Source organism: Thermobia domestica, chromosome 7 (assembly GCF_964235325.1).
Source record: "Thermobia domestica chromosome 7, izTheDome1.hap1.1, whole genome shotgun sequence".
NCBI classification, from domain to species: domain Eukaryota; kingdom Metazoa; phylum Arthropoda; class Insecta; order Zygentoma; family Lepismatidae; genus Thermobia; species Thermobia domestica.
Genome location: NC_137460.1, coordinates 287,051,003 through 287,073,002, shown reverse-complemented (window position 1 = coordinate 287,073,002; position 22,000 = coordinate 287,051,003). Strand labels below are relative to the sequence as shown.

The 22,000-nt window shown below is 35.8% G+C and overlaps 1 protein-coding gene across 4 annotated transcripts in view; it reads right to left on the bottom strand.

The window, feature by feature from the left end:
• Positions 1 to 22,000, bottom strand: part of LOC145691001 (uncharacterized) — a 102,233-nt gene that overhangs the window by 18,005 nt on the left and 62,228 nt on the right. For all 4 annotated transcript variants that reach the window (XM_081766482.1, XM_081766478.1, XM_081766481.1 and 1 more), the window contains 2 exons: positions 11,334 to 11,438; positions 1,862 to 1,969 (listed from right to left, as the gene is read on the bottom strand). In XM_081766482.1, the coding sequence (XP_081622608.1) occupies positions 1,862 to 1,969; positions 11,334 to 11,438 (213 nt within the window). The remainder of the gene's footprint in view (positions 1 to 1,861; positions 1,970 to 11,333; positions 11,439 to 22,000) is intronic.

The following is a 22,000-nucleotide window of genomic DNA, read 5'->3' as shown; positions in this document are numbered from 1 at the left end:
CCTTCGTGAGTGAGTCGGCAGACGTATCGCATTTGTGGCCAATTAGTCCTGGTTCCGAGTTCAAATGGAGGACAATTTCTCTCGGATGTAACTCGAGAAGCAGTTTTTATTCCGCTTTAAGCTTATGTGACCCCTTCCAGCATAACCCGGCTGTTGCATAATAACATCAAGGCGAAACAAACTTATTTCTGTCCATATATGATATGAATATATAGAGCAAATTATTTAAACCAAATAAACCTGGTTAAAAAAAAAAAAAAAAAAAAAAAAAAAAAAAAAAAAAAAAAAACTGGTTTAAACAAAAAAAAGTTTGTTTTTTTTTCAATAAAAACCATGGTTTTTGCCAACCCTGAATTGTAAACTTCTTTAATTTTATTCTGTAAATAGAATTTTAATTTCGATTTTTTAAGGTAAGAAAATATTTGTGAAATGCACGAGATTATATAAGAAGTAGAGGAATACGAATGCAGCAGGAAACGGAAGAACTCAGAGAAAACAAGCACATTCGGTATTTATTTGCCATATCGCGTATTTATGTTTTAAATGCAGGGACTTTTGCACCAGAAGTGAACGCTCTACCGACTAGACTTTGTGGTTAAGTTACGACCAACAAGCAAAAGCATTTCAAACGCACATAACATCGCTGATCTCTTCCATCGGTTTCCATCAAAAAGAAAGAATCTGGTTGCTTCTCTAGTTCCAAGACCCAAGGTATTTGTTTAAAAAAAGAAAGAAAAAAGTCTACAGCTGTAACATGTAACAACTAAGTTAAATTCTATAAGAGTTTATACAGGCTGGAGCAAATAAAAGTGGCCCGGAGAACAGAATTCCAGAGTACAAAAAAACATAGCAAAGAAAAGGAAATAGTTCGCTAGCCTGCTTATAGCAGATGTTGAAAATGACCACCGTTCGTCTCTTGTCACTTTTAAGCCCTGGTCAGCAAGTTGCAGAAGACAGATCAAAGCTGGGCTACTGGAATTGCTCCAATCTCATCAGAAATGTTCTGCTGCAGTTCTTGAAGACTATGAGGGTTGTTGCGATACACCTTAGACTTGAGGTTTCCCCACAAAAAGTAATCGCACACGAACTGATCAGGTGACCGGGGGGCCAGCTAGGTCCGACACCCGACTAACCTCTGCTGACAACTCTGTCAGGAGTGAAGATTATGTAAGTGTGATCCCTTGTTCGGCGGATTGTATTGGCAGTTGCTCCATCTTGTTGGAAGTACCCGTAAGTTTGTTCCACCTCTGTTAATGGACACGTTTCGGAATTTTTTTTTTCCTTGTTCGAAACAGATCCTGTCAGACGCCATTTTCTCACAAACCGTTGCATTTTACTCTTTGCTGGCACTTTGACACCATGAAATTCATGAGCAAACAACTGAACACACACTTTCCACGAATTTGTTTTCACGTAACTTTCGACAATGAAATGACAATATGAAATATAAAGATAAAATAACAGAAAATAAAATAACAGTTTATAATCCACTTAACAGCTGAATTCTCCTGTATTTCTCTGAATAACACTTTTAATTACTTCGGGAGAACCGTTATTCACTCCGACAATAGATTGAATATATAATGTAAAAAGGCACAAACCTTAATTTTAACAATACGATATTTCTCGCTCATTTTCTACACATTCTATCATCAAATCAGTTCTTCCTTGATTCTCTTCTAAGTCGCAAATTTGACTCCTAATTCCACCAGGAAGATCACTTTCCCGTGGATCTCGCAGAAAATAGAAGGAGCTTGATACGGCATTCACGTGTTAAATATACAAACAATGCTATTCATAAGCAAACACATTTAACATCCGAGTTGTATAAATTAAAAGACTATGATGGTTTAAAACTTACCTATATTTTCTATTTCTTGATCATCGGAGAAATCTTCTTCGTTATTCGCGGAACTAGAAGCAACTTCGTCATCGTAAACGATTTCTATGAAATTGTTTGCAATCTCATCTGAAATAAGGAAAATAAATTAAGCTTCTCTCCGGTTCCTGAATTAAAGACATTTACTCAGTAAGACCCATGTATTTTGATCTGTGATTTACAGATATAACCATGCAGAAAAATTCGGAGATGTGCCACACTCCACTGACTAGTACGAGAGTGATTCAGAAAGTAATGCATCCAAGCCCACTACTTGGCCAATAGTACCGCAAACATTCTGAATTGTTTATCATTAATGCACTGATGTTTAAGCTATAGAATGTCACTTGTTTCACCTTCCTATATCTTCTCGTTACAGAGTAATGGAACTTCGCCGGCAACGAGTCTTGGATACACCATTTGGAGTACTGCTACACGTGCTCAATTCCGCCAAAAAAAAATTCAAAGTTGTCCGATTTGCTGCCAGTGTTGTTGACATTCTGCCTCAGCCTACCTACAGTCTGGATCTTGCGCCCTGCAACTTTTGGCTCTTCCACAAACTTAGCGATCACCTTAAGGGCCAATGCTACTGTTGTGGCGCGGAGGCGGAAGCAGCAGTTCGACAATTGTGTTGCTAGTAGCCATCACAATTCTTCGCCGACGGCATGGAAAACATTGTTTCGCGTTGGCGCAAATCTGTTGCCCGTAATGTGGACTATGTTGAAAAATGATGCTACCATTTATAGCTGACATTGCAAGCTTTCCACTGACACCTGTATCGGTGCTACCAGTCAAACACAAATAAAGGTATCACCCTGGAGGCATTACTTTATGAATTACCCTCGTATCAATGAGAAGATTCAAATTTTTGCTTAAATATTACTTTGATTGGTATAAGTACTTTTCAGTAATATTAGTAGTAGTATTGCATTCTTTAACACTAATAATTCTCGTTCATTTTTCTAAAGTAGTTTTTTTTTATTATTATTATTTAAAGAATGCTCTTAACTTACAGAAGAAAGTTCTAAGGGTTATAATTATTCAAAACGAAGTGATGCTCATTCACCCTCACTCATCATTAATTCTTTTTGAAATATATATATATATATATATATATATATATATATATATATATATATATATATATATATATATATATATATATATATATATTTACTTCATAGTTGCTACCATCTAAAATACTTCAATGAAACAATTGACAAGTAAATCACAGTACTCATCAGTACCATTTATTTTTTTTTTTTAATACTGCATAAATCAAAGAGAAATAATTTAATTTGTGTACGTAAATTTTCTAAATCCGCGTTTCTCACAGTAACGTAACTACGAGCGGGTTGCCGGATTTGGTGGTCACAAAACTAGACAAATATTTATGTTTACTATAGGACAAGTAAAAGAGTTTTAGCAAAGATCATAAAAAAATTACCTCAGAAACTTAACAGGGCAACAACGACTCACCAACATTAGAATCATATCCATAGAGCAGAAGTTAACTTCCAAGTTATCTTTTGAGGACACAGTAAAAACCTTTGCAACCAAAAGAACCAACGATGTTAAATTTTAGTTCCAACTTTTTGTGTTTTCATTAAATGGATTTAAAAGATTTGCAAAATATCCGAGCATAATACTCAAGACAACAGTCTGACTGTTTGCCATAATTAAATATTCTATTCTAAAGCAACAGACTGTTGATTCATTCTACACATATACACATCCCGATACAATTCAAAAATATTTTTATTTGCAGTTATTACAGGTATGATAAGACTATAAGAATATGTCAAGGATGCAAGATTATTTGGCAATCAAATACTAATTAGTTTGGTGTTTTACCTTGTACTAAAAATTAAATTATGTACTGCAATTTTAAAGTGAAGCTTTACCATTTGAAGAAAAAAGTGGAATAGAAGAATTACTGTGTGATGCTAATATCAGGTGTAGTCGGGGAGCGTTTTAAGTTTGTTTGCTTGGTCAGGGAAGGGAATTGCGCTAAGATGAGTTCTTACCCTGGGCGACAACTGGCCTAGGTGCGTCGCTGATTTCTCAACTGGTCCTCGACCTCTGCCATTGCGGCCAACTTTCTTTAAGTAATAGTTTGAAAAATTCAAGTGAATTTCGTTGAGAATCTCAAATAGCATTCGGAAATTACGAAGAAAGCACATTTTATTTTATTTCCCAGGGCTGATGTTTTATGAAGTATATTATCCAATTCGTACGTTTTGATAGCGTTCAATTATTAAAAAATAGTAATATCTATTTCCTTATATTAATACCAACATAAACTAACGGGAATTTTAATCAATTAAACTTTGAAAATTTAGTATATAGCTATTAATATAGGCTAAAAACTTTAAAAATAATCTATCCATGTATATAAATGAAAGTGTTCATACCACTTGAACCACCACACCGATCTCGATTAAATTTCTGGCCTGGGACGGTACAACTAACGGGAGGGGGAGGGTGAAGATATATAAGAATACATAAAAATGAAAGGGACTATCTTTCTGACTTTAAACCTCTTGAACCATCAGATCGTTCTCGAGGAAATTTTCAACATACATTAGGTTCTTGTCTGGAATGGTTTTCATCATTTCACTTTGACCGTGCAACGTAGAGGGAGGGGGGGGGGGGAATACATAAAATGATTGAAAATGACCTATATTAGTGCCAAATCCATTGTTTTCGGAGTCGCTGAGACGAACAGTGACTCTTCCGATGCTGTTTAAATCCAAATTCACCCCTTTATGTCTACAAAATTAAATGTATTCTCCCCGTGGGAACAACCGATATTCTGCTAGTAATAATATAAACCCGCTTTCGAAGGAGAGAAGAGTACTGTGGTCTATTGAATATTCAGACTAAAGACGTCCTCACTTGGAAAAAGCATGAAAAACGCTGTTCTACATAATGCAAATTACTCCTTCCCTTTCCCCGGATTGTGTGCTCGCCGAGGGACGTGATCCGTCAAATCGTGACGGGCTAGATGGCCTTAGATGCCGAAAGCCCAGAAATCTAAATCCCTACTGTTTCGTGAAGTATGTGTTCCTTTTAAATTACATTCACTTTTACCCAGTTTGTCGTCTAAGTCAATTACGATTTGACCGACTTGATTACTTCTTCAATATGGGTATATTCGCAGTAACAAATAACTATGTAACGTGTATACCATGTAAAGGAGTTTGGTTAGTATGGCCTTGATACTTTCTCAATTAATATTGAGACTGAAGTGGCAGGAGATTTCTACCGCTTCCGGTTTTAATAAAGAGATTCGAGTAGATATGGAACGTACTGTTGAAAAGCTTAATAAATAGTAGGAAACTGCTTCTATCTATTACGGTTTTTAAACTAGTGATCAACATTATTATGTAGGCACATGGGAGGACAATTTAAATTAACAAAAAAATGGTTAGTTACCAATAAATTCTTCCGTGGGGAAACTAGACACTCTCCACACGTTTCGAAGTTCCGTCTTTAGTGGTAAGGATAAAAGCGGATGGGAGAAAAAAGGAATACATAGCACAGAGTGAATAAATATAACGTAAACGATGCTGAAACACCACACCTAGAGCGTAGTGCGAAAGAATGAGTTGAATTGAAGGAAGCACGATGTCTATGTTACATGAGTACTGCCAGATCCAAAATATACATCAAAGGTAGGTAACCAGATTTTATCAATGTTGCCGAAATCCAGATTTAAAGCTGGTTTATATTTATGAAAAAAGAAAGATTCTTTAATATCCCGTTGTTTCTTTGTTTCTGCTGAACCTATCACATTAACCTGCTTTATATTGTGTAAATGTTGCTTTTTTATTCCTCTTTCCACATCTTTTTTCTCCCATCTGCTTTTATTCTTGTTACCCTACGTGTGGAGAGTGCGTAGTTTTCCCACGGGAGGATTTATTGCTAAGAAACCAATTTTTTGTTATAGTAGTCAACGTTAAAACCAGAAATGGAATAACCTTCATTAATGAACTGTCAGTCTCTAAGTTTTCACCCTGTACATCCTGGTCAAAATTGATAATAATCCATCAACTAATTCCTGAGATTTCTTCTGCAACCTGGATTGACACAGACAGATGGGGTAAATACAGAAACCAAACTCCTTAAAAACTATTAAAAAAAGCTTTACAGCTGCACCGCATTGTATTGCTAACGATGCAGTAAACGTAAATCCTTCGGAGTTATAGTTCGCATTTTATTTCAACAGAAACGAAAAAATAAAAATAAAATCTTTGAGTTTAACGTCCCACGGTTATGGCCTTTATGCTAAGCCAAGTGAATGCTGATGGAAGATTTGGTGGAATGACAATGTGAGAAAACGAGAGTACGCGGACACGATGTTCCCAACCACAAATTTACTTGGCTGAGGATCGAACCAGAGACCCTAAGCACTAGAGGTAAGCGCCCTAGCAACCTCTACCCCTTTATTTTAACAGAAGTATTGTTATACATTCTAACAATGGACAGTTATGTATACTCATGTCCAAAATTATTGTCGCATGTCTATTTTATGTTGTTGGAAGAAGATAATTTGATAACGAATTCGCCTGGTATTTCTTATAATGTTAGTATGTGTATAATCGGCAAAGACATGCATTTGGCAAATTTCATGTCAAAAGAGCAGTAAATAAGAACAATAAAACGAAAACAAAACTTTCTTGTACATTTAGCAACATTCTATTTTACTCACTCTAATTTTCTATTTATAATTCTTTTCCTAAGAAATTTACCACAAATATACATTTCCCGATTATACACATAACATCGGTATTAAAAATACCCTGCAAAATTATTATAAAATTATATTCTTACAAGAAGACAGTTATAGATATGCGACCATCATTTTGGACATGAATGTACATAGTACAATAATATAAATGTATAATAGGAATGTGAACTGCTTCAAAAGCAATCTTACAAATAAACACAAAAGTGCTCACTTTTGCTTCTCAAAATTTTATTTGCGATTTTTTAAAACATAGTTTATCGAATTTTCCTTGACAACTTTCAACATTCTCAAGATAAAACTAAGAAGACATACGAGGCTCTTTACATTCGAATCAGAGCATCAAAATTAAATCTGGAAACTGGCAAATTGCACAGAAGTTGGAACAACATCACTGATACCTTCACCATCGCCACCAACAACTGAAGAAAAGATTAAAGAAATGTATCCTATGAAATACGATGTTTTTATTTTCGAGTATAAGATTAAGTTCTATACTGCTTACCTCTGTCTTCAGAATGCTGGAACTTAACAAAATATTGACAAACGGTATTTTTTACAACAATCTTACATAAAATTTAGAAGAGCAGTAGTGAGTACTTTTGTGTTTATTTGTAATTTAAAGTACTTTTTCAGATTATTTTTTTTTTTTTTTTAATTTTATTTGACAGAACTAAATGCGCATTTGAATTGCAGGATCTGAATCTGAGAAAGTGGATTCTTTGGAGAATCAGGGTTTATTGGTTGGATATAAAATATGAATATGCAGTACTGTACAACTACAAATAGCGATAGAAAAGGTATATAGTAACTATATACAAAACTACATGAAGTGGCATAAAATAACGGGTACTTCCGGTTAACGTGGAAAGTTGAAATTTGGCACAATTGTAGCTTTCCGGGACTAACCCACAGGAAAATTGCCAAAAGTTAATATTTTTAATATTTTGGTTGTCTAAAAATAGGATGAAGAAATTCTCATGTTATTTAAAGGGACTTTTATTTATTTTTTTTTAAAAAAAAACTTATAATCTCATATTTTAAGAATTTGGAATTGAAATAAAAACTTGAAATTCCGTATACTTGTAGTATTCGTTAACGTTACCCAAGTAAATCACCAAAAATGAAAATTTCCAACTTTAGTGGTTTTATGAGGAACTAAAAGATCTTTCCCATGTTATTTATAAGGGACATCATCTATACCCCAAAATGTTTAGGCACTTCCGGCAGAATTAGAACGATGGAATTTAGTATGATTGTAGTTTTCGGGAACTAACCCACAGGAAAATAGCCAAAAGTTAATGTGCTTAGTTTTTGAGGGATCTATGAGGGGGGGATCAAGAAATTCCCATGTTATTTAAATGGCGTCTTCTTGGGATACAATATCTTATCTTTTAGATAGTTGAAATAGTAAAAGAAACTTGAAATTCGATGAAATTGTGGATTTAGGAGGTGCGTGGTTGTAGGCAGAGCAAAAGCGGGGTTCTGGGGTCGAAGCCGTCAGGTGTGGGAAAACTGACTTCTGGCCTATTGCTTTATCACTGGTATCTTTGAGCAATGAAATAAGAGTGGAAGACAAATTTCGTTCTTCAAACTTGATACTTTGAAAAACTTATGCAAGGGGTTTTGTTATTCAAATATTTATCTGTTCACTCTAATCAATTTCAGAAGTAGCATTAATTTTATAACATAGTGTCTGTAAGAGTTGCCTTGGAAATATATTTTGTATTTCTTTTTTAATACGTAATTCATTTTTTTTTTTTCTGAATTTCACTGGAGTTCAATTCCTTGGAAGAACAAGGAACCTTCAATTTTCGGGCACCCCATTTTAAACTTTAATCGCTCCCCTATCGCCTCCAATGTAACACTGGGTATATTTCTTTTAAATAAAGTTTTCAAAATATGGCAGAAATACTGTATTTTTAAAGTTACCAAACCATGCTAAATAATGACAGGTTAAACATTAGAGAGAGTTAGTTATCTTTATCTACCATCTCAATCAGGGGCGGATCCAAGTCTCCTTCGGAGGCGGTTAGGAGTGTGAAAGATTATCAGTTTCTCTTTGACAGGACTTTTGCAGCACATCCGAAAGTGATTTCAATGCAAAAGAATTTTGTTACTCAAGATAGTGCTTAGACAATCGATCGGAGATCACATGGTCCAAACTAATCGCAATTTCGAAAACGTCTTATCTCAAAACTACATAAGAGAACTTCCTGTAAACAATGATAGCGCAGTTGACAAAGTATAACTTTTATTCACAAAGATGAATTTAGGCTTTTGTTAATAGAAGTAGCAATTCCATACACTCGAATGCTACGAAGTTCTGAGTATCTCTTTGTACAACACTGAGGTTAGTTTATTCGTAAGTTATTGCCAAATTAATATGAAAAGTGTATGTACTTTTCTTTGCAGTCCGTTAAACTGTTCAGGAAATAACTTTTATAACTTTTGAAACTGTGTTTGTCTTAACTTGAACATATGCGTGAAGTGGTTTATTACGAACAGGACAAAAATAACTGTGAAAGATTAATTACAAGTAATCCGGTTAGAAACACTGTTGTTTGTATTTTAGTTGCAAAAACCGTCCGCCCCCACTCGTTCGCTGGTCAGGTAATAAGGGGTATCATAAAGAGGAGATTTTTTCGATTATTTTTTTTAATATCTCGCACTGTTTGCAAGATTTGAGCCTACTTCCGATTGGAGTTTCTAATTCATATATGATCAGTGTTTTTTTTTTCTTCTTGCATGCAGTATGTAGTAAGCAAATACATTACACACACAATTAATCATAATGTCAGTGATATATGGTATTCATGATATATGGTATTCATTGGGCAAAACACTCCAAACAATAAAACTTCATCTTAGACTGGAGAAATAGTTATCCTTCTTTTTTCATTGCTATTTGGCCATGAAACAAACGCCAGACAGATATACTGACCCCGTATACAAATGTGTGGCGTTGGAATGTGTAACTCGTAGGATATGATGCTTTACTTTTAAAAATGTCAATATTTCCAGTGTATCTCCCAAAAAATGTAGTAAAGGAATAATGACCATTTTTTAATATTCAATTAGCACTGAACAATCTACACAAAATTTGCAATCGATCAGTGAAAACGGCACCTTTCTAGAGAATGTGGTTTCCAAGATATCACTGTAAAAAAACTGGCCACAAAGATATAAACGTCCACAGACATATAAATATTTCTTGACCACAAACATATAAACCTAGCATTTTAATATATAGATATCTGGCTTCACTGTGAGCGTCAAATTTATTTTTTGCCACAGTATCACAAACTTCAAGTGAAATAACCTTCCACTATCAATTGAGATATACTCCTTTACAAATATGATACTTTCTTTATAGTTCTTACATAACCATTATTCTAAACCTCTTTCTATTCACCATAGAGAAAGATTTCAATCACTTGTTTCAAAACAGTTCGTGAGACAAAACTAATGTACGACTTCGCTATCAAACAGATAAGAAAAACATCATACTGTTTATATAATAAAATGTACATCCTAATAAGAGCGCGCTTATTTGGTGATTTTGGTAAACATCATTTTTTAACTCTCTTCTTTAATGAGCTATTACATTTGCTTTATATAGGATATAATGAAGGTACACTCATATCCAAAATGACTGTTGCATATCTATAACTGTCTTCTTGTAAGAATATAATTTGATAATGATTTTGCAGGGTACTTTTAATACTGATACTATGTGTATAATCGAGAAATGTATATTTGTGGTAAATTTCATAGGAAAAGAATTATAAATACGAAAATTAGAATGAGTAAAATAAAATATTGCTAAATGGACAAGAAAGTTTTATTTTTGTTTTATTTTTCCTATTTACTGCTCTTTTGATATGAAATTTTCCACATACATGTCTTTGCCGACTATACACGTACTAACATTATAAGAAATACCGGGCGAATTCGTTATCAAATTATATTCCTACAGCAACATATTTATAGATATGCGACAATGATTTTGGACATGAGTGTACGTTAAACTAAAAACTTCATTTCATTTCACGATTGTTTCAGTATACAGTCGTGAATATACAAGTTTCAGAATCTTGTGGTACTTCCGCAACAATTTTTATTGAGATAGTTGATGATTACTTCAAATTATATGCCCGTAGCCAAATAAATTGTTGCGTGATTCTGAAACATATATTTTTGGATAGCACACATATTGATTCCTATGTGAAGTCTTGACCCGACTACGGTAGGTCTCATAGTTTTGGAGTTATGGAGGTTTAAAGTTCACTTTTTTGGGCAGCCTATAACTCCGAAAGGAAGCATTTGTGCACCCAAGTTGGTCTATATTTTTAGTCTTATCTTGGAGTCAGGAATCACCTCCCAAACGTTGTCGGTGTTGTTTTGAAACACCCTATATATATATATATATATATATATATATATATATATATATATATAACGAACAACAGTAGTGTCTGGTTATTTTGAATAAGGACCTCGAAAAAGAACGTAAAATAGGCGAATGCTCTACCACTGAGCCACCGCAGCCCCTAGGGAATCTAATCAGAGATCCCACGCACCAGAGGTAAACGTTCTACACGGATCCACCGCTGCCTCAGGCTGGGCCATCGTTTAGGACTAGATACATAAATAGAGAAGTACATTATTCTTTTAGTTTTATAAGACATAAGGTAAACTTACCAATGCTCCTCCTTTTTACTTGTTTTGAGGCCTCTTCATTGTTCGAAGATTCTGGTGGAATATCTTCATCAAAGTAAACTTCTACAATTTCTTCCGGACTGTTATCTGAAACACAAACAGGCACACAATCACTGTTTCATTTGAAAAGCATAGTTTATACGTACTCGTTATCAGTTATTTGTCCTGTCTCCTTTTAATAAGTCTCTTTTCTACCTTTTACAATTCTTACAACTACAGAGGTTGATTTATTTACATTGAGCCGAAGTCAGTGTACAACTGTACCGCTCATGTGCAACCCATCGCCTGAGTGACATGCAACAGTATCTTGTTAGTCGTTGTCTGATGCCGCCGAAACTAAACAGACACTGCTCAGTTTGAAGGATTTTACAACAATAATAATGAAAGTAAGACGGACGAGGTAATGCACATCAAAGTACCTTAATGTCGAATACTACGGTCATCATATGACGTATTTCGATCAGGTAGAAACAAAGCTACAGGGAATTGAAAATTTGATTTTCCTCAAAGGACTTATTTCGGAAAGTGTTTAAATAACTACCATATTCTATTACGTACATGTTTTCCAATGGAAACAAAGATCTTCATACCGTTTATAGCAATTTGATACATTGCTTAAAATGGCGTACTTGAGAGAACTTTTTTCACAACAATTCTTTATTCACTTTCCTTCTAAAACATTAAATCAATACCTACTGGTAGGTGTAATTAAAATGAGTTATCGGAATTACAAAATTTTAAGCAGTGTTGCAGACTTTACCATGTTTTATCATATCTCCAGCACGGTTTCAGATATCAAATTGCTGTAAACAGAAGTGTGATCATCACATTTATTGAAAACCATTTATGCAATTGGATGAGGTACTTATCTAAGCAGTTTCTCGAAACACAGGGTTTTGAAGAAAGTCCAATTTTCAATCCAATCAAATTTCGTTCGTATTCATTCGAAATCCATCTTAGTATTAGACACTCAAGTACCTTGGATATGTATTTCCCAGTTTTTCTCATTCGTGCTATTACTGCTAGTACATGCCACCACTACTTAGATATTTGTGATACTGTAGCGTTCTTACTTGGCAACATTGAGTAAAAATGAAACATTGTAAGTTTTGCGAGCAGAATACGACACAAGGATACTTCTATGGTCATAATTGTCTTCTATTTTACTACAGTCATAAAGACCATCTGTTATAGAATCAAGTCAACTATCTTTTTTTCATTTCAACCATAGGTTGGTGTACAACATAGAAATTTTCAAACTTTTCTCTCCCTTGGAAGAGCTGTTTTATGCTTTGATAAGATCTCTTCTTTCTAACCGCATCTAAATATTCTATGCTTGGTCTTCCTCTTCATGGTATTCCTTCTGTCTTTCCCTCTATCAGCACGGTGATTTAATCGGAGTTCCGACTAAGATGGCCAAGCATATTGTTTCTTCTTTTTCCTCTTGTCTTCAGGATCTGACGTTCTTCATTAGCTTCCTTTATTAAGCCTTCATTCCTTTTCCATTCGGTCCATGATATGCGCAGCATTCTGCGCCAACACTACCTTTTGAATGCTTCCAGGTTGAATATTTCAGTTTTTCTCAATGTCCACGTCTCTGATCCGTAAAGCGCCACGCTCCATACCAGAGTCTTAATAAATTGTTTTCGAACTCCAAGGACACATTTCTTGATGTTAGCAGTCCTCTTTTCCTACTGAATGCTTGTTTAGCCTGCGCTATTCTGGAACTTACGTCTTTTTCACTTCTTCCGTCCGAGGATAGACTTCCTAAATACGAGAACGTCTTAACGTCATCGATTTTATCTCCCTCTAGCCATCCGTTTGCCCCTTCCTGTCCTGCTCTTGTACACTTTATCACTGTCGTTTTCTTCTTATTTATCTTCATTTTGCATGTTTTTTCCAGCTGGTCGTTCCAGTTTGAAAGTGCTTCCTGCAAGTCGTTTTCGCTCCCTACTATCAGTACTATGTCATCAGCGAACCTTATTGTGCTAAAAAGCCGGCCATTTACTTTTACGCCTTTCTCGTTTTTATCAAAGAATTCTTTCATACCCTCTTCTATATACACGTTGAAGAAGAGAGGTGAAAGTTTACATCCTTGCCTTACTCCTTTACTTCCTTCTGATCTCTTTCTATAACAACTGTTTGGTTTCTGTAAAGTTAGTATATTATTCTTCTGTCTCTGTAGCCCACCTTCAGATTCTTCAACGCTCTGAACATGATATTTCAATTTACGTTATCAAAAGCTTTAAATACTGTAAATTACGAGACCACATTGTCATCTAGTCTGAGGCGGAAAAAAAAATCAGGAACACTATTGATGTTTAAAAAATAAGAAATTATATTATCTTCTGTACAGATAATTCAAATATTTTTCCGAAGTCAATAATTAATAATAACTTAATACAATTTAATTTTAAAGGCATCGTCTTTACTACACAGAAAAAAATCCCCCTTATAAATGAACTCTCTGCCCTAGTTTCGTGGATGGTGTATACATAGCCCCGGGTTCGATTCCCTCGTGAGCGCAATAATAATAATAATAATAATAATAATAATAATAATAATAATAATAATAATAATAATAAATGTTTATTATCCAGCAAGCAGCATACACAGCCACAAGTGCGCTCAGGCAACAGGTACATGACAGATGCAACCATACATATTCGAGGAAGTCTTAGAATATATTTGACAGAGGGAAATTACATCTGCAACATAAGCTGTACATGCAGTTCAAATCGTAAAATCACTAAAAACAGTGTGTTTGAAAACAACACCGACAACGTTTGGAAGGTGATTCCTGACACCAAGGTAAGACAAAAAGTATAGACCAACCTTGGTGCACAAATGTTTTTTTCCGGAGTTACAGGCTCCCAAAAATATGAAAAAAATGAACTTTAAAGGTCCATCGCTCCAAACCTATGGGATCTACCGTAGTCGGGTCAAGACTTTACTTAGGAACTAGTACGTGCCCTATCCAATATCCAAGTTTCAGAATCCTGCGGTACTTCCGCAACAATTTTTGTAGAGGGAATTTGGCTACGGACCTATAATTTGAAGTACTCACCAACTACCTCTGTAAAAATTGTTGCGGAAGTGCCACAGGATTTTGAAGCATGTATTTTTGGACAGCGCACATATTAGTTTCTACGTTAAGTCTTGACCCGACTTCGGTAAGTCCCATAGTTTTGGAGCTATGGGCCTTTAAAGTTCATTTTTTTTTCATGTTTTCGGCAATTTATAATTCCGAAAAGAAGCATTTGTGCACTCAGGTTGGTCTACTCTTTTGTCTTATCTTGGTGTCAGGAATCACTTCCCAAACACTGTCGGTGTTCTTTTGAAACACCATGTATTCTAAGATAAAATATGAGATATAAATAAAAACTCATAACTAATTTTAAATGAAAAGATGCAGGATCCCATCATGCAGAAAAAAAAAAGAAAAGTCGAAAGGAAAAAGCAAGAGAGATAATTAAAATTCAGAACTAACAACCGTTGCGTTCAAAAATGTCTCAAATGGTAATACCATTAGAAGTTCTTTAATAACTGAATAAGTTCTGAACGAACTTTAACAAATTTAGTTTTTAAAATATCTAGAACAAAAAAACATTTATTTGCAGTTTTATAAATAGAAGATCTTAGAGTAGAAGCTTTAGAAAAAAAAGGAACAAAATTTCTAGTGGTACAGTAAGTTCTTAAAGACAGCAAACCAGCAATAAAAATCCTGGATGACGAATATTATATATATATATATATATATAAAGAATCGAAAATATATCGCCGATCGGTAGAGACGAAATTTTTCGCAACAATTTTGATATTTTTTTAAACATTAATTATCACAATTTTCGCATTTATTTTCTTTTAATGTAGCACACGTTTTTTATTTTTATTACTATTATGGTTCTTGTAAACAGTATATTTTTGATAGTAAGGTGTATCTAATACAAAAATGATGATATACCTTGATTAGTGCACATTCTCGATATTCACTGAAATATAGAAATTCATGCAAAAATTTAAACACTTCCTGCAACCTCATCCCTAGTTAAAGGATAACATGCAGCAAGACATTACCAATTCTTCTCTTAAGTTTGTTCTCCTGTCAGTAACAATCATATTATACTTCGAAAAGAAGCTCTCGGCATCAACACTTGAGACTGGCAACCATATTGAATGTAACGAACTGACATCAAAAGACCTATGGTTAACTTTTATCAACTTCCCTATCCTCACTGTTGAGAACTTCAATAACTTTACTTTTAAATTCATGGTAAGCAATTAACAGATCATGAACATTTTCACCACAAAACACAGTCAACGATTTAAACAAGAGTTCAGTTTTGTTGATGTCTACATCTTTACGAAGTGAAACAGTTTCTGGATCAAATAACTTGCAGAGCTTTTCGTAAACTCTCCAAACAAAATTGTCGTAACTTACTTGTGTGTAATTTTGCAGCTTTATCAATACTTTTAACACGCACGTTTTCGGTAAAATGCAACGATTTTCAAGTTAAATAATATTGGAAATGCGCTTTTTACTTATTATTAACAATAATTAGCAAGAATTCCATTTTATCGTTTTCATTTGCATTTATCGCAAATAATGCCGAACTTCTCAAAAATTCGTGATAATATAAACGCGATTTTGGTTCCGAAACCAAAAGTTTGAGGTTTCTTGAAACATATACGCATTATTTTAACGTTTCGCACATATCGCATTTGGAAAAAGTTTCGTCTCTACCTATCAGCTAAAGATAAAAGATGGAGTTCTTTGGGTATACAGATTATTATCATTATTATTATTACTCATGTTTATTAATCACCCTAAAGGGATAAATGTGGGACATCAAACCGAAAAATTTCGAAATTTCCTTATGAATTAGTGGGTTTAGAATCATGCTACTATTCGAGTACCTCAATAACTAAGGCGTATATTCAAACCTCATCGTCTTGAAGCTAATACGTTAAATAAGAAAGTAGTCATTTAAATTTGATGAGCTTTCTAATTCATAACCCTCTGCAATATTTCGCGTTCTAAGCTTCCTCAGACATCCTCTGACCGTTTCTTCTTAGACTAACACTGAATCGCTTCACATTCTTGTAGTGTCTGTTGCCATACGAGAAAACAAAAAAATTCACTTAGGGCACTATTGTAAAGATAAAAAAGCTGGGATGTACGAAACCTTGCGAACCAAAACTTTTGAAGCACTGAAAACCACTTAAAGGTAGCTACTATTTGTAACTTCTAAATTGTCAATGTTGCCTTAGTGCTACTGTAAAGTGTAACTTGATTGCTTTGGAAATTTGGTATTAAATTGCACTGGAAAGTTTTTATATAAGAGATTTAGATAATTTTATTATTAATGGTATGATTCCATTTTATTCTTCTTTTTTCTTATCCAAGGGGGCCGCGGTGGCTCAGTGGTAGAGCGTTCACCTCTGGTGCTAGGGGTCCAGGGTTCGATCCTAGCCCCCGCCAAGTGAACTTTGTGGTGGACAAACACCGTGTGCGTGGGTTTTCTCCGGGTTCTCCCGTTTCCTCCTACTTTCTTCATTCCACCATTTCATTCATTACTCATCACCGTCTCCTTTAGCCTAACCGGCATAACCGTGGGACGTTAAACTCAAAGATTTCATTTCATTTTTTTTTCTTATCCAGAAAACGATATTAGGAAGGGGTTTTCTGCAATAGATTCAGTGTTCCAAGAATAAGTCTATCTTTCTCCTTGAGCTCTCTACTCAAACCGGAAGTGGTTGAAATAAATGACTTCTTGTTTCAACTTTTATCGCCATAGAACAAAATCACGAAGGGATAGCATGCAATGACTTTTTGATATTGATTCAGTATCCGAGGAACAGGTTCTATCTTTATCTTAGTATTCTATTGCAACCAATACTTACAGATGCACTACTTCAAGTTTCGGTATTCAATTGGCATAGTTTGGAAGTCTTAGTTTCCCACTATGAAGCGATATTCACTTGTTGTTAATTGGTATGATCTCATTTTTTATCCAGAAGAATCAGGGATAAAGATCTAGCAGGTTTAGGATTGTCTGAACATCTTCCCAAATACAAGTATTCCATAAAAGAAGTCAACAACATTTTATTCGTTATTACAAGGATTAATCTATGAATCATATTTTATTATGACAAAGGAAGAAAAGTTGAATTTAGTCAAAGACAGTATGTATAAGAAATGGGATTATATCATTAACAATAAAAACATCTAAATCTATGATCTAATATTATTTGGCACCAACATTTTCGGTGTAATCAAGTCTAGTAAGTGTTTTAGTAACTGAAAGTTCCACAACAGTTTATAACCGCTACCAGGTTATAGAAGTATTTTTTGTGGACGCTCTGTATATTTCGTAAAGACAGTGATTATTTTTTTCGATTTATACTTTATTTTGCGACGCAAATAAGTTCTTTCTTCGGTGGGAATTGCTTCCTTCCCACGCAACTCAACAAAAAAATCTCTCATTGTTTTTTCATATATTTAAAACATTGCTTTTTAGTGAGAACATTTCAGCGAGCGACGAATCTTTTTAGTGTTTCTCCTTGACTTATTTTATGCACAGTACATATTCTATAGTTATTTCGAACTGAATTAAGTGCTTTTTTTTAATCATTTATGGAAATACTAGCTGACCAGATATTCAAGTGACCAGAATGACGCCAGTGACATCGCTTTTGCAATTCCTTATCTGTACTTTCTCACGCCCAAGTTATCGCAATGTCTAGTGCATCGTGGCCAGTGGACTAAAATTAGCATATAAATTCTTTTCCGTATTCTGTTTGCATGTGCATACAGGTGATTTAACTGAGTGATTTTGAGAATGAACTGCCAACACTCTTTAGTCAACCATTGCAGCTTGTATCTCGAACCTCAGTGCTTGAGGAGTTTGACTCCAGGTTTGGAAGCCGTAACAACGCGCGTCGCGTCGGGAATTAAGTATGATTTTGTGTTAAGGGGCACAAGCTATTAGCCGGTAAAGGACGTTTTCCTATGACTAGCCCCAACGAGTGAAGTCCCAGGTTCACATACCTTGTGCGCTAAAATGTTATAAACGCGCCCTCCAACATTAGCATTCCACTTTGGAGACATTTTCTAATTTGCTGAAGACTCATCTCAAAGCTTCAGGATTGTTTGGAGCAGCAACTGATTACTACGTGGGATTATTCTGGCAACTTTTCCCCAGTGCTAATCCCCCAAATGCGTCAATGGTGTGAGAAAAGCATGTACCGTGAAATCTGAATTATAATCTTCTATATATATATATATATATATATATATATCGGGTGTTGCAAAATAAGTGTTACAACTCTTGGGAGGTGAATCCTGCCACTGAGACAAGAAAAAAAAGTTCTCTTGAACTTTCGGCTATCGGACATACTTTCAGATCTATAAGGTGCCGAAAGCGTGGGAAAATGACTTTCGGACGCCAATAGTTCGGAAACTATCCAACGTAAAGAGGGCGGGTAAAAAATTCACTGAAGAAGTCATACCTGCTGTATTGAATTTTGCATGTTTCACAATCCTACCATGCACGCGCAAGGGATTCCCCAAAGGAACGTAGGGAGTCCCGGATAATGTGCTAAATGAAAGTTGGTCTAAATGGATATGAATTGATGGGGTTTCTACCAGGTAACAATAATTCGTTTGCATTAAGTCGATATCCGGAACAAATACAAAATGGCGGACACTTTCATGCTCGTTATGTGTGGTTGCATAATCGCCAGGTACGGATGCTGGTCAACAATGAAGTTCGGGGTATTAAGTGTTGCGAATTTGTACTCAAATGCTCTAGAAAGACATCTGGAGTGTCGGTAGAGCACAACAGATGGAACAGGGTGATTCACATGTGTGGAACACGTAACGAAAAAAGGCCAGAAATGCACTCATACTCAGTAAACGTGAGTTCAAAGCGTCGGAAATGTAAGGATTAGCGTCAAGAACATGAAAGTCAGTTCACCAATAATATTCCCTCAAACCGACGCAATATGATGTGCACGGTTGCATACCAATAAGGATGTAACAACTGAGGATAAGTTGAAATTGTGCAAGGGGACTCACTAAGAAACTGGGTAAACTAAATGAATGTCTCTAGTGGGATCACATAATCTATATTGAAATGCGGACAATTTGTGTGTTGATATCGATATGTAGCTAGTGGAGAAATGTCAACATGTGCCACTACTGCTGGGACACCGTCCCACGTGGGATAAATAGGAAAATAACTACTCGGGTCTTGAATATGAGGCCGTGGGCTCCCAGTAGGATTGGAAACTGCGACCACGCTAGCGAAAGCGAGCGCTCTAGCCCTGAGGCTCGAGGGAGCCTGACTTTCTCTGTATACATTTCTTTGAGGAGTACCCACTTTGTTTGGTAAGCGCTCTTGTACAGCCTCCCGACATGCTTGTGTGTTACATTTTGCTACTCCTATTGCACAGTTGTAAACAATCAGAGCTTTAAGACATTTCTTCCTATTTCTCATGTCGTTTTATTTTCCATGTGTATGGTGTTCCAGCTGTAGTGTTACATGTGCCAAATTTGTTCATTTTCGTCTTTCTCTTGGCATGTGTACTGTGTGTAAGATACATATTTCTGGAGGTATTTTGATATCGAGTACGTCATCTCTCCCAGAAGACGTGAGACATGATACAAGTTTGTTATTTTCACGCTCTATCACAATTTGAACCATGGATTAAGAGATTTCTTTCCATATGCGTCGACTGTGGGACAATGTCCCAAACAAAGTGGGAATTTGATACAATCTTGTTCTAGTTAGTTCTACCAAAAAGTGAACCAGATGTAATAGCAGAATGTACAACGTTATTTTCCTAGTTTTCGCATGTGAGACAGTGTCCCAGCAGTAGTGGCACATGTAGACATTTGTCCATTAGCTACATGTCGATATCAACACACACATTGCCCACATTTCAATACTGATCATGCGATCACACTACAGACATTCATTTAGTTTACCCAGTTTCTTAGTGAGCCCCCTTGCACAATTTCAACTTGGCCTCAGTTGTTGCATCCTTATTGCGTCGGTTTGAGGGAATATTATTGGTGAATTGGTTTTCATGTTCTTGACGCTAATCCTTACATTTCCGACGCTTTGAACTCACGTTTACTGAGTATGAGTGCATTTCTGGTCTTTTTTCGTTACGTGTTCCACATATGTGAATCACCCTGTTCCATCTGTTGTGCTCTACCGACACTCCAGATGTCTTTCTAGAGCATTTGAGTACAAATTCGCAACACTTAATACCCCGAACTTCATTGTTGACCAGCATCCGTACCTGGCGATTATGCAACCACACATAACGAGCATGAAAGTGTCCCCCATTTTGTATTTGTTCCAGATATCGACTTAATACAAACGATTTATTGTTACCTGGTAGAAACCCCATCAATTCATATCCATTTAGACCAACTTTCATTTAGCACATTATCCGGGACTCCCTACGTTCCTTTGGGGAATCCCTTGCGCGTGCATGGTAGGATTGTGAAACATGCAAAATTCAATACAGCAGGTATGACTTCTTCAGTGAATTTTTTACCCGCCCTCTTTACGTTGGATAGTTTCCGAACTATTGGCGTCCGAAAGTCATTTTCCCACGCTTTCGGCACCTTATAGATCTGAAAGTATGTCCGATAGCCGAAAGTTCAAGAGAACTTTTTTTCTTGTCTCAGTGGCAGGATTCACCTCCCAAGAGTTGTAACACTTATTTTGCAACACCCGATATATATATATATATATATATATGTATATATGGAAGTAATAAAGGGCTACAGTGCATTGAAAAGGCAAAGTGCGATCGTGATTATGGAAATAATTATATATGTATTTAGTGTTGAGTGTTGTGATCATTTCTCTTCGTTCCTTTTTTAATAGTATTTTAATAAATAAGTATAGTGTCATTTAACCCAGTGTGTTTTCGTTATATGTGTGAATTATGTTTGTGTGCGTTACGGTGTCGATGACCGTCTGATTGTCCGTGAGGTTTTCGAGACGAGACATCCGAACCTCTCGGCGCCTAATACTCATCTCATCATTGAGACCGACGAGCGATTTGGAAACAATTTCTAATCCCTTCTTGGAGAGCTCCTTCAACGTCCTACTCAGGTAAGTTCAGGCCTCCAGTAAATACCCATTGACAGGACCACGGAGGACAGACTGCTACCCGGGTGGTTACAAATAAATGTCCGCCCGAACAGAGACGACGAACTGGTTACAAATAAATGACGCCCGAACAGCGACCCGATCCCCTGGTCGATTACAAATAAATGGCTGCTCGAACAGAGACAACGAATCAATTACAAGTTCTCGATATGTTAATAATGAAATTCCATTATCAACTTTTGTTCATAGAACCAGTTCGTGGTCTCTGTTTGGGCGGCCATTTATTTGTAATCGACCATGCATCGGGTCACTGTTCGTGGTTCTGCCAATTCATATTTGCTGGAGACCTGAACTTACCTGAGTAGGACGTTGAAGGACCTGTCTAAAAAGGGATTATCAAACTGCTTCCAAATTGCTCGTCGATCTCAATGACGAGATGAGTATTAGGCGCCGAGAGGTTCGGATGTCATCACGAAAACCTCACGGACGATCAGACGGTCATCTAGACCATAA